Genomic DNA, 16,815 nt, shown 5'->3' with positions numbered 1-16,815 from the left:
CAAACTAGGTTCCAGTATGCCCTTTGGCGAAGGGGCATTGGCCAAGGTGTGCTGGGCTGGTCAGAGAATGATGGTACATAAAAACCCAAACTTCTGGAGTCTCAACAGAGCTGCAAATGGAGAAGGCTGGTGGAGCTGGACTCTGACTTGCTCATAATATCTAACAAGGAGTCAATCTCACCAGACCTGCCTTGAAAGCTGAGTGCTCCTTTCCAAAGGAGTCGTCAAACCTGAAACCAAGATGGAGCCATGTTTGGGTTTTTTCCTTGTCATTTGTCATTATAGGTTCTCTTATTTTCCAGCCACTGAGTGAACTTACCAGTGTCTAGGATGGCCCTGCCTTTGGCCAGTATAATAGTGAACCATGGTATTACTGGCTTATTGCTGAGATTGTTCAGAGATGTTTTTGTGGGTAGAATGGCCTCAATTTCCTATCACTTCACTACCTAAGAATTTCCTCTGCACTGACTTGCTTTCTCTTTTAATAGCAAGAATGCTATAAGACACAAAAAGCCAAACCAGAAATCTTGCAGTGCATTGTATATCTAGTCATGGTAAGCAGAACTTGCTTTTCTTCCAAGCAGTTTGTTGACAAATTTGTTTTAAAGACATTACAAATATCTTCAAACTCTTATCTTAAACTTTAGTATCACCTCATTTAATACTGCTGTTCCCAAATGGCCTTGGACATAGGTGGAGTCTGATAGTGGGGGAGCATTTGCTTCACATTATCTTACTGGGTTTGGGTTTTGTAGTGTTGCATCTTTTTTTATTTATTTTAAGAAATCTCCTTTTATGCATAGTTGAGAAGCCAGAGTGGAGCTGTGAGGAGAAGCTCCATATCTGGGCAGAGAGTCCTGCTGACCAGGCAGCCCAAAGAACAGGCAGCACTGCCTGTTGTGTTTGGCCCCTGCACGGAGATGGAATTGAGTGGCTCAAGCCTCCCTCTGCTTATGACGGAGTGAGGAATAATGCTGTCCTCCAGATAGATGTGGCTGTGCTTCTGAGTAGCCATGAGGAAACGCTGCCCAGAGGGGTCTGAGCCTGTGGGACAAGGCAGTGCAGCAGCTGGTGGGTAACTGCCCTGCCCCCATGAGTATTCACCCAGGCTGTTCCTGCTGCCCTGGCAAGGTCTGCCTATGCCACAGGGATGTCCCTGAGACTTGGTGTCACCTTGAGCTGCCATCTCAGCACCTTCCCCTGCTGCTGAAGACCAGTACCTCCAAAGGCAGAGAAACTCGAACTGTCTCAGGAGCCACATGTTGCCTTGAAGAGCCACTCAAGTCTCACGTGGTTTCCCCATATATTTTCCTATAGCTCCAGACTTGCAGGTAGCTTGCACAGTAAGGAGCCTTATGCTACTGACATCTGCAAACAAGAGTTCCCAATGAGATCTGGAGCTTCTGGTTGCGAAGACATGTGATTCCATCTTGGCTAGAGCAGTGTACAAACAGGAGGGCTGGTAACAAGGTCTTCTGCTGATGTCTGAAGCTGTATGTGGCCAAAAATAATGGCTAGGACTTAGTTGTGTCTTGAGGAAGTGGATTATCAGCTTTTGTTGTATAACCCAAAGGCAAGGATTGCCTGTCGATGCCAATGGGTTGATTCTTCAAGTAGAACAATACTGGTAGATGAGAGCTGAGGCTTTGCTGTATTAAATGTAATCCATTTTACTGTATTTGTTTGGGCTTAGTAAATGTGTAACTGCAACAAGACAACAGTGGAAGTTCAAAAGCAGTCCCTGGGGTGCTGGCAGAGGTGCTGTGCCTGGTCAGTGGGTGAGAAGGTGCCCCCTGCCTCACTTTGGCTGGTCTGGTAAACCTTACAGTGGTGGCCTGTGCCACAGGGTGCCCCTTGGGTCTGAAGCACTTGCCTGGCTTGTGTGTCCATCCATGAGCTGGCTGCTCCGTCCGTGGCTGTGTGGGGCATGAACTGTTTGATTCCAGCTCTGCCAGCTGGTAGGATTCAGGGTGCTCACCCTGCCCTTGGCAATGGACAGTCATGCCCAACCCTTTGTGTGGCAGCATTTGGAGTTGGATAGGTGTCTGGAACAGATCCAGCAGCCTGGACACAGAAGTCCTCTGGCTAACTGGGGTGATGGGTTGTGCCAGCCTGCTCTGGAGCTGGTACAAGGGTGTTCTGGAGAGTGCTGAGTCAGGTGGTACTTCCATGGGGTTTAGATTAAGTAAAGAGCAGTTAACCTCTTGGTTACTGCTTGGACCTTGACATGAAGCAGGAGTCATGTTTGGACAAGTAGAATAAATTACCAAGTTGAATAAATTACTAAGAAAGGGGCTTGCGAACACTGAGGTAGCCCAGCAAAACAGTGGGTTTGTGTGTCACTGGAGGTCACAGGCTGGTGATCACTCTCAAATGCCTGTGAGTTCCTGCGCCAACGTTTCACTAGTTTCTGAAGTGCTGGGTTGTTTTGGGGGGGTTCATATACTGCTTCTTGTTACTAGCAATGCTTTTCCCTTTGTATGCAACAAAACTTTCCCAAATGAGTTTATTTAATCCAGATGTTTGTATTTTAAATAAACAACCATGTGTAGTCCCTTGCCTATACTCAGCTTCTGTCTGACTCATTAAGATCAGAGTCAGTTAAAAAAATCCCATCAGTTAGTAGGCATCTAGCATGTGGTTCCAAAACTGGCAAGTTTAAGTGGGCTTAAATGTCTTTATCTGTTCTGGAGAGCTGGCACGCAGCTGAAGAATCAAAAATATCCTATTTTTCTGGATGTTAGAAGCAGGGTGGAGTATGTGTGCATTTTAAGACCGTTTTTAAGATGTATTTTTATGGGTTCCCAGGGTGAGAGGTCTTTTCACTGGCTTCAAAATATCTGAAAAAACTGTGGGTGAAAAATGAGGTGAAAGCTACGTGTGAAAGCAGACGCACGAATGAAATAGCAGTCCCTTGGGCAAATTAGGCTGAAATGGGCCGTTCCGTAACCTTTGGGCTGTGTTTCTCAAGGATGAGCAGCTTTGTATGGAGACTTAACAGTTTTGTGCAAAAAAGCATGTAAAGGCTTGTCATCTACCTTAAAATTGGCAAGTCAGCTTTCAGCTGTTTCTAGAACTATCTGCTCATAAAAGCTTTTTTCCTTATTAGCAACACTAGGTTTCTCAAGTAAATTAAATGTCTTTCCTAACTGAGTGCCATCAGATAACCTTTTCTTTTTGAAGGCTATAGAATATGACTTTGAATGTCCAAGGAGACCTTGAGGTGCCCCAGGTCCATGCAGGAGCTTTGAGGAGCCCAGGAGCTGGTGCTGGAAGCAGGATGGGTGATTCCAGGTGGGGGTGGGAGGAAGGAGCAGCTGCCAGCACCATCACTGGCTTGGCACTGGAGCTGAGCTGTGGAGCCCTGCACTGCTGGGCAGAGCTTAGGGCTGGTCACCAGCTAAGCTGCTGCCTGCAGTGCCCGGCCACCCATGCAGGGTTCCTGCAGAGCATTCTCAAACAGGAATTTGTATTTTCTAGCCACCCACAGCACTGCAGAGTGATGGAGCTGAGCACTTTCCCCTAAATGCATGCTTTAAAAATTACCTCTGTTCTTTTACTGCTATTGATCCCTCTGTTTGCAAATAGGTTTTGGCAAGGATGGCCTCTGCCGATCCCCATGTAAAGCTGGGGAAGGCTGTCCCCTCGCTGCAGTCTAGGGGACACAGGGCTGGCAGCCTGCATGGGCGAGGGATGAGGGCAGCAGGAGGCATGAAAAGTGCTGACTTTAAATAGTGTATGGTCTTGTAATGAAAGACTATCGCAGCACATGGCCTAGATCAATATTGCATAGGCAGGCAACACCCGTCTCCAGCATTAAAAACCTCTGCAGCCTTAACTGTTCTGATGGGCTCTAAATGTGTGTGTGCAAATGAATGAGCTTGAGAGGGATTAAAGGTCTTACACAAAAACTTGACAGATGAGAGAGAGCACAAAAAAGGTAGGTGGTGTGAGACCTCTGTGTTAAGCCTTAATGGAAAATGCAGACTGCAGGGTCCAAAGTGATCAGAAAATTGCAAGAGATTGACACTCCATAATGCTTCTTAAGGACTTACTAGGTTTTTGTGGAGGTGGATGACCACCCTGTAGCTTAGTCTCTGACTGCACAGGGTCAGATCCATTGAGATGGGGCAAAGCACCAGTGATGCTGCCATTGCTTCTGCAGTGTGTTTGTGTCTTGGGGGGAGGGGACTGTCCTTGTTTTCCTGAGGTCCATTTTTACACGGAACAAATGTGCGTCTCAGACACGAGTCTTGAGAGTTTCTGTAAAAACAACCAGGCTGAGAGAAATTCAGCATCCTGTGATGTCACTTCTCCCTGATGCTTCCTGCAGTACTTTGGTTTTGTCTCCCATTGTACCCTCCTGCATTCTTCACAGTCAAAAAGCCATGCTTGATAAATCCATGGCACAGACACTAAAATAGGTGGGGGTTTTCCAGTGTTACTGTCTCCTGTTGTGGATTTTTGCACTTCAATCACCTGCTGGGAGGTTTTAGGACCCTGTGCAGCAGTGAGCACCCATGTGTGTAAGTGACTTTCTTGTGTTTTCGGTGAGCAGCAGAAAGTGCAGCCCTCTTCCCCCCCCCCCCCCTTTCCTCCCTATGGCCTTTCCCCACAGAGTTTCCTGTTCATAGTGGAGACTACCCATAAATCTCAGTGCCAGAGGCGTGGAAACATGCCACATTCCTGAAATACACTTGAGCCCCTGTAGAAAGTCCAAGGAGGTCCAAGCTGCAGTAAAGAAAGTTTAGCATCAGGGTATGGCAACACATGTCCATGTCTCACTGCATGAACCTTATGACTTGCACAGATTTATACGCAATATGTAAGCTGAATAAAACCAACCATTCAATGAGTCCTGAAGCCTCTGTGCATGTGATGGTGTGTGTGTGATCAGTGTTTGATGTGCCACCCCCTCTTGCTGTTCCAGATATGCCATCTTACCTCACCTTAAGGTGAAAGCCTTCGTCCCAAACATCCCTAAATAAACTTGTAGCAGGTCTGTGTGGACAGTGGTCAAGTGGCAGTTGGGAGATTAGAGGCTTTACAGCACATAAGGTGTGGCTGAAGAAACAAATGTCTGAAGGAATATTAGTCCTCAAGTTTCAGATAATCTTTGAGAATAAAGCCTTTCCAACTCCAGTGTCCTATTCTTTTCCAGATGTCAGTGAGCCAGCCACAGTCGGGAAGAGGTGTGCCTTGTTTACGTTGCAGAGGGACGTGCATGGGCTTTGAGCCACATTCTTGGAGGTAAGTAACATCTTGGCCTTGATGGGCCCTGCCTTGACACTGTCCCTTTGGTTCTGCTGGTATTCAAACTTCAGTGACTTTGAGTGTAAAGAACTGCAGAGCATTTGAGTGGTGTTGGGAGGTGTGGAGAGGACATGATGTCTGGCTAGGACAAGTACTGAGTTGAGAAGGTGCTCGTGCTCTCCATCTCCCTTCCCTCACTGGTCCTGCTCTTCTTTTTTTTGAGTTGGTCTACTCCACAAGTGTTTAAACCAAGCTTCAGTGGTAGGTTGTTTTTTCCACTTTTGCCAATGTTGCCTGCTCCCTGGGAGTTGAGACTATCTCTGCTAGGTTGGGTGCAGGTCTTGACAGCAAGGTGTGGCTTGAGAAGAGCAGAAAGCTGGGGTGGGAGATGGTGCATCTTGCAGAAGAGTTTCACCTGCCACAGGACTGTCCCTGGCACAATCTTGTGGTTGGTGCTGTTCAGTGGGATGTCAGGAGTGGGGCATGGTGCTGAAGCTGCTGCATGCTGTGCTTTGCACAAGCCCCCTGATGTCCTGCACAGTGTGCATGCTGGAGCACGGATCCTCTGCATGCTGGCCTCCTAGTCTTTCAGATTGTTTGGAAATTAGTTGCTGAAAACAAATGCCCTTGCTTGCTTTGGAGGCAGGGAAATGCTGACCAAAAGGATGATTTCATGCAGTTAGTAGGAGTAGTGCCAAGTGCCTGTCTGTCACCCTTGTCCCTGAGGTGAGCGTGGGTGCAGAGCTAATGGAGTGAAACAAAGCTGTTGCTGAGGGCTTAGTGTTGCCTCTGGCTCAGCAGCACCACAGTGGCTGTGGCTGCTGGCTGTCCAGAGTATCCTGATGGCTGAAATGCTATGCTTGGTGCCAGAAGCGTCATGTTATTTGATACTTTATGTTCAGTTTTTCATCTTAAACACAAATTTAGGTAAATAGCCACCGGTATCAGTAGCTGGTGGGAGCTGACCTCTGGGCAGGGACAGTGGGCTGCTGCCTTGCCCTGCCTGCATGCAGATCCAAAACAGGAGAAGCAAAGGGGGCTTTGGAATGGGAGCTATCCAGATGTTATTAATTAAAGAATTGGTGCCCTCGATGTTGTCTTGCAAAACACTAGACTCTTTTCTGTGAGCCTGGAGAACTCCTGCTTCCTGGGGACTGCAGCTGGGTCCTGTCCCAGTGGTGCCCAGGAGCTGGCGGTCTGCAGGTGTGCTGTCTGTGCTGCTGAAATGCTTCAGTGGGCTTCACGGTGGTGCCATGCAATTGTGCCTGCAGCCTTCGGTTCCCAATTTCAGTACCTTGGCTGTGTGGAAATCCAAACTTTATAACACTCACTGGGTTGAATTGCTTTTGTTTTTTGACTCACTTAAAGGCTGGTTTGAGTGATACTTGTTCCAGAATCCTGCTGAAGGACTTGGGGTTACATCAGAGCTAGTTTGTCCTTTTTGCTATTAGGATTTGATGGAAAAGCTGGCCAGCAGAGAGTGGCATTATAGACTTATCTTTATGATTTATAGCTATTGTAATTGAAATGATAGACACAAGTATCAATTCTTCTTTTAGAGGTAATTTTTTCAGTGGCATGTAAAGCCTCGTAAGAGGTGAGGCTAGTGCTTGGCTGGTCAGGATCGGTGATGTAGTGATGATGCTGTACGGGTTGTTCAAAGGAAGTGGCAGCTCCCTGCCACGGGTGGAAGGCAGCAGTCTGCTGGTGCTGCTGCAGCTGCTTTTGCCTGAGGACAGCACTTACAGGCTTGTAACATTCTGCTCTATGTCACTGCTGTTCCCTCTGGGATGAAAAGCTGGACATGAGCCAGCAGTGCATGCTCGCAGCCCAGAAAGCCAACTGTATCCAGGGCTGCACCAAAAGAAGTGTGGCCAGCAGGTCAAGGGAGGTGATTCTGCCCCTCTGGTCCGTTCTGGTGAGATCCCACCTGCAGCACTGTATCCAGCTCTGGGGCCCCCTATATAAGGAGGACATAGACATGTTGGAGAAAGTCCAGAGGAGGCCACAAAGGTGATTGGTGGGGGCTGGAGCACCTCTCCTGTGAAGACAGGCTGGGAGTGTTGGGGTGGTTCAGCCTGGAGAAGAGAGAGGGCTCGGGGGAGACCTTTTTGTGGCCTTTCAGTACTTAAAGGGGCTTATGAGAAAGATGGGGACAGGTTTTTAGTAGGGCCTGTAGTGACAGGACAGGGGGTAATGGTTTTGAACTAAAAGAGGATAGATTTAAACTAGATACAAGGAAGAAATTTTTTACAGTGAGGGTGGTGGGGTACTGGCACAGGTTGCCCAGAGCAGCTGTGGGTGCCCCATCCCTGGCAGTGCTCAGGCCAGGCTGGATGGGGCTTGGAGCAAACTAGGCTTGTGGAAAGTGTCCCTGCCCATGGCAGGGGGTTGGAACTAGATGGTCTTTAAGGTCCCTTCCAACCCAAACTGTTCTATGATTCTATGAATTGTGCTGAATTCCTGTGTGTGGCGCAGGCCACATGAGCCTTTTATCTTATGCCGTAACTCTGGTCTGCGTTTAACCTTTGGAAGAGGCTGATGCTCCATGGCTGAGCCATTGCATGATCATGTGCCTCCCCCTCCCCAGTTTGCAGTGAAAGGATGATCGTGCTTCTCGCCCACAGGAAAATCTGTAAATCATGCAAATGCAGCCAGGAGGATCACAGCCTGAGCTCAGACATGGAGGATGATCAGAAAATTGGGCGCCTGCTGTCAGACTCCAAGTATGCCACGCTCACTGCCCGGGTGAAAGGAGGTGATGGCATTCGCATTTACAAAAGAAACCGCATGATCATCACCAACCCCATTGTCTCTCGGAAAGACCCCACCTTCGACACCATCACGTATGAGTGGGCTCCACCAGGGCTCACCCAGAAGCTGGTAAGACAATCCATGGTGTGTTTGGTGGGTAGTTGTGTCACTTAATGGAGAACTTAACTTGGGTCTGGAGCGAAGTTTTTTGGATAAATAGCAAAACACTTGGTTTGCCTCAGAGCAAAAATGCACATAACACTTAGTATTTTGGAAAACCTCGTAAATAACCATAGTAGGTAGGAGAGGGGAATGGATTGCCTTTGCGTTTTTATAGGTTTGCTTGCCTTTCTAGGAAAAGTCTTAACAGGTTTACAACTGGAAAGATTGCTGCTTTACCAAAGTTCATGTCCAATAAAAACGTTGCTGAGAAGAGATCCCATCTCTGCTGTCCCGCCAGTTGTACAATGCCTGTGCAGCCCACGCAGGTGTTTGCATGCTCCAAAAACCCAGGCTGGGTATGGGAGTCATTTGTCCAGGCCTTCTCAGGGTGTCTGGGCTGGGATTTGGTCTGTTTTCCTAAACACCCCCAGGAGGCAGAAAGCTGTGCAAGCTGTGGGGCCTGCATAAGGACAACAAATTAACTCTAGACACCCATCGCCATGCTTTTAAATCCATGCCAGGTCTTGACTGGGTTTGTGGGAGACAAGCTATTTGGGTAGGAGGAGTTGTCCCTGGGCTTTGACCTCCCTGTTGGAGGGGGAGGTCCTGCCTTGCTTGTTGAGTCTGATCTCTTGCAAATCTGGGTGTGAGCTTGCCCCAAGAAGAGCCAGCACAGGTGGAGGTAGCTAGCTGGGAGACTTCAACTAACCTGGAGGGGGGTTTTCAGCAAACACTTCAGAAATTATGCTTCAGTCTGTCTCAAAAGCAGAGAAATTAAATCAACGTGGAAAGAAGTAATGCAGTACCTAAATTCAGTGATGTGTTTGTAAATTATTCTGTTACAGAAATGGGCTTTAATGATAATGGCAAAATAACTGTCATCTTTAATATAGTAATTATTTTCTTTGCTTGCTAAGATAGCAATTAAAAACTTGGTCTTAAAATAGGCCTGGCATCTCAGGTTTATTAACCAGGAGTGCAGCTAGTGCTCACTTGTACCTCTCGGTCACAGAATGTCCCTGAGCCTCTCTAGAACACAGCCTGGTTTCCTGTTGAGTGCTGCATCACCTCTGCCCCAGGCATGAGTGTCCCTAGGAATGCCATAACAGTGTGCTGACAGTGCTTACTTTGTGGCTTAACTTCTTTGTAATGCTGTTTTCTTTAATTTCAGCTCAGATTTGCCGGGCAAGCAGAGGAAAGGGGTTTAAATTCTCTTGGTGTTGGTGGGCAGCTGAGTGGCTGTGCCTCAGGGCTCCTATCTCCTGCTTGCAGAAGAGCATTGCTGCAATGGAGAACATCCTCCAGCAGTGACCCAGGGCAACAGAGTGAAGCAGTGGGCTCGGAGCCCCTGTGCCCAGGGTCCCTCCCACCACCTCTGCTGAAGTGCAGCAGCCACCTATGCATGTCCCCAGCAGGCTTGCAGAGCTTCCTTCCGCAGGGAGCAGTCATGGGAAAGCTGCGTGTGCCAAGGTGTGCTAGCCTGGAGGAAAGCTAAGCCCCGCTCTGTGGCTGAGAGCATCCTGCCTGTGTGGGCATGAACTCTGCCCCTTGCTGCTGCCTGAGGAACCCCTCCCAGATTCAGCACTGGAGCTGGGTTTTTTTTTCCCTTACAGCTAAACATAGTCTGGTCCAAATCACAAAACCTAAACAGTAATATTTTTAAGAGAACTCAAGGTATAAAGGGGAGGTGGGGAGCATTGTCCCATGCTGAGGGATGGATCCCAAAGCAAGCCCCCAGCCCCACCTTCCCTCCTGTGGCTGGTTTCCATCTGGGCAAGCAATGCTGCTGTGTGGGAATGCATGGAAGTGGTTTTGGCATGTGGAAGTGTTAGCCAGCAGAGCACTTTTTGAGGGAAAGCATTTAACTGGCTTTTAACTGTGTTGTGGTATTAAAACATTATATATTACACTGTCATTAGTGGACAGCTTTTGCTCTTCAAATTAAATAAATAGCTTAAAGTTGCTGAAAATTGCAACCAGATTTTTTTTAAAAACAATTGGAACAAATGTGAAATTGCAGCTGCAGACCCATGAGGCAGACTGATTGTTTCTTCTTAAAGCTCAGTTGCCCTCACCCCCCTGGAAGGGCTGACTGGGGGTGGCATGGAGTTTGTGCTGGGAATGCAGCTGGGGCCTGTGGTGCTAAATGAAGCAGACCACTAAGCTTTAATGAGGGACCGAGACCCCCACACACCCCAACTGCCCAGCCATTCCATCATAGCACAACTGCTCGCAGCCTCCTCTTCCTTTCTCTTTTCGTTGGTAGGAGCTGGCCCAGCAGGAATGTTTGTTTAACCAGTGTTTGCCTTCCACAGGTCCCCGGGGGAATCGGGGAGCTTGTGAGGGATGGGGAGAACAATGATGGCAGTCTTCCCACCCAGCCCAGCTCATTAAGCGTGCTGCCCAGCCTGGGATTTATCAGAAACCCAGGTTTCACAGCTCTGCAAGCTGGCTGCAGCATGACGCTGCCGGCACCTCAGGGCACAGTTGGCTCCTTGCTGTGAAGGATGCCTGAATTCTGAGGCTCCTGGGCTGCTTTCCTGAACCCTGACAGTGTACCCTTGTGAGTGCGTGTTTGGGGTGATGCTGCATGCAGCCCCTTGCACTGGGGGGCCCAGCGGCTCTCCCACCCGCAGCAGCAACCTTTGTTCCTGCAGTGCTGGCAAGGGGATGCCCAGGGGTTATGTGCCTCGTGAAATCTTTTGAGCCCTTTATAGCACCTGAACAGACTGGAAGGTATCTTGGTTGCAGTAAGCAACATGCAGGAGATTTGAAGACAACCTTGATAAAATTTGGCTTGAAGATCAGCTTGACAAAACTTATAGGAGAAATGCTGGATGTCAGCCATTCTCAGGATAGTTTCAAAAGGATTTGGGCCAAAAAGCTTTTAGTGCGTAACTGGCTCACTCCAGCAATTTCCTTCTGAAGGCAGACTGGAAACTTGGGATTGTTTTTAATATTGTTGTCCTGAAGTGGATGGTCCAATAATAGGAGGAAGTTCAGAGCATGTTTTCATTAAGCTGTGCCTGGAGAAGTCATGAAGTAGATATTCAGGATCCTTGGGGAAAGGGAAAAAAACAGATCATAAAATATCTCCAAAATCCAGTAGTTAACATTGAAACCCTAAAATGTTCTTCCTCAATTATCTGTGCTAAAGCAACATAGTAAAGTGTTTGACCATAATAATACATGGTAGCAGCAGAAGAAACAACTTTCTATTACCCTTCATGTCAGTTTTTGGTGTTGGGTTGAATTTTTTTTCCCCTGACCTATTATCTGGACACATTTTATGACATCTGCAATTATAACTTTAAGCATTTCCTTGATCCCTTGATATTGAAACCTGCTGCTGAGCGGTCCAACTGTACTTTTAAGAAAGGCTTGAGACTCTGCTTGTCGGTGCTGAAAGCGGGAGAGAAATTTAGTATTGGCAATGGAGAGTCTGGTGCTGGAGTGGAACAAGACGCTTCAGATGCATGTGCTGGTGCGATGCTATTCTGTAGCTCTGGTATGAGTGTTCATTAGTGTTGGCACGTTTGTAATGGATTAAGAATTTCTTCCATTAAGATCCTACCATGTTACTACTCTGCTAGAGCTCTTGCTGTGACTGAACCAAGCCAGCACAGTCTGTGTAGCATAATCTGCGTGGTCCTAATGTTTATGGTTGTACAGTGTTGAGGCTTTGGTTGCTTTTCTTTCCAGTTGTCAGGTACCACCGGCAGTATCCTTATTTTGTGAGACAGTGCCTGTGTGAGGCCTGGGCCAATTCTTGTCTTTTGCTTCTGTAGTTCCTATTAGGATTTCTCACTTCTGCAAAAGCCATCTGTGCACCAGATCACTTCTACAGCATCCTGCAGCTCTCTAACGAGCTATTTCTGAGCAGCACCTTCTCCCACAGGGCAACAGCCCTCCCCAGTAAACTCCTGGGTATGAATCCTGCCATTGCACAGAGGCACAATATACTGAGTGTTGATGTGTAATATCATAATGTGTGGCGATGTTAACATCCAAGAAATGGGGAAGAAGCCCTGCCTCCATCAAGTCATTTATCTCTTGCTGTTGTGAATCTTCAGGCAGGAATCTTGCCCTGCAACGCTGCTATCTGGCTGAAAGTAGCTGAGGTAGAAAGTGGCTTTGAAGTTTTTACAGACATGAGTTGTTCAGTGTTGTGCAAACCTTTCTGTATGTATAAGGCTATACTGAACCAGACTATGTACAGCAAACAGTTAATTGCTTCTCTGTCTTTTTCAAAAATTCAGTTTTTGACTGCTGACCAAGTAAGAAACAAATCTAGTGCAGCTGGATGCAGGTCTTTAAAATGGAATGGCAGAGAGCCAACTGGCTGCCCCTTAGCTCTTCACACTACAATAGGGAAACACACTGCCTTGAGTGGGAAACTCCCTTCCCCTTAGCAGCAGGCCAAAAGTTAACTGTGCAGACCCCACCATCCTGCAAATGCTGGTTCATCATGGGACAGACTTCTTGCAAAATCAGTTTCCTCTGCTTTTAAGATGTTGGGTAGTGACCAGTTGAGTAGGAGATCTTATTTTGGAGATTCTTGGCATTTACTTTCCATGTTGCAGGGCATCTGTGACCAGACACCTTCCCTTTAGTGCAAAATCAATAGTTGGGTGGAGTTGGTGGCTGACTTACCTATAGACTCAACTGCTATTTGACTACTTTTTCCTGTATTAAAACTAAAAGATCCCCTTTTATCAGTTAAACAATACTGTAAACTATGCTGCATGCAGCCCATGAGGGCTATGAGGGGTGCTCTTGGTTCAGCCTCCAACCCATTCCCCAGAGCTCTCCCCATCATGTCATGAGGCAGTAGGAAGCTGGTTGGTCTTGGGTTTTGGTGTTTATGGGTTTCTGGTTGTTTCAGCAGCCTTGTTGCCAAATTACTTGGAATATGGCATGCTAATGCTGGCTCAGAGTAACAGTCAGTGCTCTCTCTGTCCCAGGCCATGCAGTACATGGAGCTGATCCCAAAGGAGATGCAGCCAGTGGCAGGGACAGATGGGGCGTACTATCGCCGGCGGCAGCTAATGAGACAGCTCCCACTGTATGACCAGGACCCGTCCCAGTGCCGTGGCCTCGCTGAGGGCGAGCTGAAGCTGATGGAAGACTTTGTGAAGAAGTACAAAGCTGAAGCACTGGGCGTTGGGGAGGTGGCACTGCCAGGCCAGGGTGGCAGTGGGAAAGAGGAGGGGAAGCAGCAGGACAAGAGCATCACTGCCAGCAAACTCCCCGAGTCCACCAATGGGGCCCTCGAGAGTGTGCCAGCAGGAGGGCACTATGTAAGTGTGGGGCTCTGCGGTGATGGGGTGGGCTGGCAGGGGCATTCTGGTGCTGCTCTGAGTTTGGGCAGCTTTCAGAGAACAGATTGTCCCAGCTGGGGCTGGGGGGAAGTTGCACCAGTCAGGGTTATCTGTTCCTTGTTTACAATATTGCTCCTATGGGCTTCTGCAAGTCTGCTGCAGCGCTTTTTTGAACTACCAGAGCAGTGCTGCAATGCTTAGTTGCATCATAGCATGCTTTGCTACAGCACTGTGAAATGTTCCAGTGGGACCCTCATGAGCTCCTGCCAGCCCTGCTGAGCACAAGTGTTGAAGAGGGGTGGCTTATCTCCTCTTCACCACCTCCCTCCCTCCACCGCAAAAGCTGTGCTGAACCACCAAGGTAAGTAAATTCTCTGCTAGCTGTTGGAGCTGGTGACCTCAGCTTTAGATTGTTGGCAGCTCTGAAGGATTGAGTGTGACATACCCCTGGATGATTGTGAATCAATACTCGGGATCAGAAACTTTTTTTACTGCGAGTTAGTGAGTATGTCTAGCTAGGCTTCCAGACCAGTGCGAGTGGAAAGACCACAAGTGACAGGAGGTGGTGGCTCAGTCTAGTTAGTGCAAAGCTGTGAATATGGAGGTAGTGCTCCCAGGGCTGTGATCACTTTGGGGAACTTTGAACAGACCACATGTGTCTTGGGGCATAAAAATACATTTCCACAAGGAAATGATTGAGACTCCCTAACACCCTTTTAGATTTATATTCTTCCAGCACATTCTGGAGTGGCCATTGTGGTTGCAGAATAAATGCTTATCATAAAATACAGTGAATGAATATATTTCTTACTGGCACTTGTGAGTGAGTTGCAGCAGAGGATGTAAAGCTGCAAAAAAAATGGTGTCTGAGTGTTTTTACAGCAAGATTTTTCTTGCCATTACTGCACTGAGATTGTAACATGTTAAGAGCAGTTTTCATTTTCATTCCATATTGGGTAATGTCTCCCCTCTGCTATGGCCGCCTTCTCTATTAACATGCATCTGACTTTGAGTGCAGCACTACAGTAAAGGTTTTTCACTATTGCAATAAAAAGACTGAATTGGACAAAGAATTTTAAGCTAAAAAAATGGCCAAAAAAGGAAGATTTCCATTAAACATATTAATAAAAGTAATTGTAGTAATGAAGGTTTACTTAGACTGTGTTTGTCCTTCCAAATAAATACATAACTGCGATGTTATTATCCTTAGTTTAAAGCATCATTTTTCTCATGGCGCTAGCTGAAAAATGGAACTGCTTCAAAAGCAGTTGCAGAAGATCCACTTTGACGCACTGGCCAGCTCAGCTCGCAGCAAGCTTATGAAGTACTGTGGTTTCTTGAAGTACTGAACACAGACCTCCTGTTTCCCCCTCTAATGAAGCACTGCCTGTTTTAATTTGATCTCATATGCAGGAATTAGTGCAGCTGAGTTGATATGAATGGACTGTGTCCTAAGGTCTGGAATGTGCTTCCAGAATGTCTGCTGGCTTTCACAAGACTGCCCTGGAAGAAAAATTCTGCCATAGAAAAATGAGATATAGCACTTTGCGATATGTGTGAGGCTGGAAGTAGATGTGAGCAAAATGAGCTATATGAAGACTGAGAGTAGATGTAGAGAGACTGACAAATGATGACATGCATGAAGCCAACAACACTGGAAGCTTTAATGTATATTGCTGATGTATTCAGGGTTGAAATGTAGTTCAGCATTCTCCAGATGTGGAGGTTTAGGTACTTCTGTATTGGTGTGACCATCTCCTACATGTCTACTAAAACTTGGGTTTTAAATATGATCCCTGATCCCAAGCCTGAGGAAGCTCCCCTGAGCCTCCCTGCACTGCTGCTCTCTGGGGTGCTGCAGGTGATCCCCATGAGTGCCACCAGCCTGCCCAGAGCCACTCCAGGGCATGCTGTCCTTGGCTGGGAGCATGTCTGTCCCAACCCTCAGACCTGCATGACTGCTGTAATGAGGAAGGCTTTGGTTCAAGGGCGTAGGGGGGAACATAGGGTGCTGAATAGCTTAGTTACATAGAGATCCTGATTCTTGAGCAGCTTGTGCAGCGTTTCTTTGAGTCAATCAGAAGTAGGACACAGACTTGAATCTGCTGAATACCAAGCCTCTTAATTGGCACCAGCAGCTTGGTTTCAGGCTATTTCAGATCAAGGTGTGAGTCTGAACTATAGCTTTATGAATCACAGAATCATTTAGGTGGGAAAAGACCCTTAAGATCATCAAGTCCTACTGAAGGTCTGATGGCGTTGGGCTGGAGGTGGGGACACAGCTAACAAAAGACCACTACCCTTGTTCTAGAAGAGAATGAACCCAGAAGGCACCAAAGCTGAATGATTGCCTTGGATGTTTGTGGTCTCTGTGCCAAGGCTGTTAAACCTTACTGCACACCTAGACTAGCTATGTTGAAATTGGTGTGTAACGGAAAACATACAGGGCCTATCTAAATCACCATGAGCGAGGCATCTGAGCTCAAACAGCTTTTTGAACTCATCTTGGCTGCAGAGGGGGGCCCTATCACTGTAATAATTCTGTCCTACAAGCTGAATGTTCTCTACTGAACATAAAATCGTATTTAACCCCCTCAGAACTGGAAAGTCCTCTGGTGTTGGAATCCCAAAGCAGTGATCAAAATTAGCCATTGTCCCAAAAAGCTTGAGGCCAGCAATGTAGTGAGCGCTCAGGAGAAGCCTTGTGGTGTCTGGGGAGCACCCTCTGTGAGAGCTGTCATTGGAAGATAGCAGCCCACGGAGAAAGGAAGTTTGAAACTGCTTAGGAGAAAGGGACACTTTCTTGGCCACCACCTCTGGTAACTCTGCTAATAAAGTCTTCGCTCCTCTCCCTACATGCTGGAGATACAAAATGAGTACTAAGCTGAAGAGCCACTTCTGATTCAGTGTGTAAATGACAGGAGGATAGAAGTTATATGATGTTTAGGGAAAGCCCTGTGAATAATTGTCATAGAAAGAAACAGCAAAATAAGTTGTTCTTTTAACAGTTCTTATTGGCAAGAAACTTGAGCTCAGAGTTGGAAAGCTGCCGGTGTTTGTTCTTGCTGTTTAGATCTTGTAAGATAAGCTGGGATGGATGGATCTGGGGGTGACAGTGTGGAGGCAGCTGCAGGGTCAGGCTCTCTGGTGCCCCAAGTCATCCAAATCATAGAATGGTTTGTGTTGGAAGGGACCTTAAAGATCATCTTGGGGAGGTATCAGGGTGTAGGGAAAAATACAGCCCTTGGGCCCTTTATGGTGGGTGCAGAATTTGTCAGTGCCTCTCTGCTCTCACTGACAGCAGGGCCAGGGTGCCGGGAGTAAT

The 16,815-nt window shown here is 47.4% G+C and overlaps 1 protein-coding gene across 2 annotated transcripts in view; it reads left to right on the top strand.

The window, feature by feature from the left end:
* Positions 1–16,815, top strand: part of LMCD1 (LIM and cysteine rich domains 1) — a 36,293-nt gene that overhangs the window by 12,370 nt on the left and 7,108 nt on the right. For both annotated transcript variants that reach the window (XM_056336904.1, XM_056336905.1), the window contains 3 exons: positions 5,162–5,250; positions 7,881–8,136; positions 13,134–13,469. In XM_056336904.1, coding sequence (XP_056192879.1) covers positions 5,162–5,250; positions 7,881–8,136; positions 13,134–13,469 — 681 coding nt within the window. The remainder of the gene's footprint in view (positions 1–5,161; positions 5,251–7,880; positions 8,137–13,133; positions 13,470–16,815) is intronic.

This window comes from Falco biarmicus, chromosome 4 (assembly GCF_023638135.1).
Source record: "Falco biarmicus isolate bFalBia1 chromosome 4, bFalBia1.pri, whole genome shotgun sequence".
Lineage (NCBI taxonomy): Eukaryota > Metazoa > Chordata > Aves > Falconiformes > Falconidae > Falco > Falco biarmicus.
Note: the sequence above shows the minus strand (reverse complement) of the source record. Positions and strands in the feature narration are given on the sequence as shown.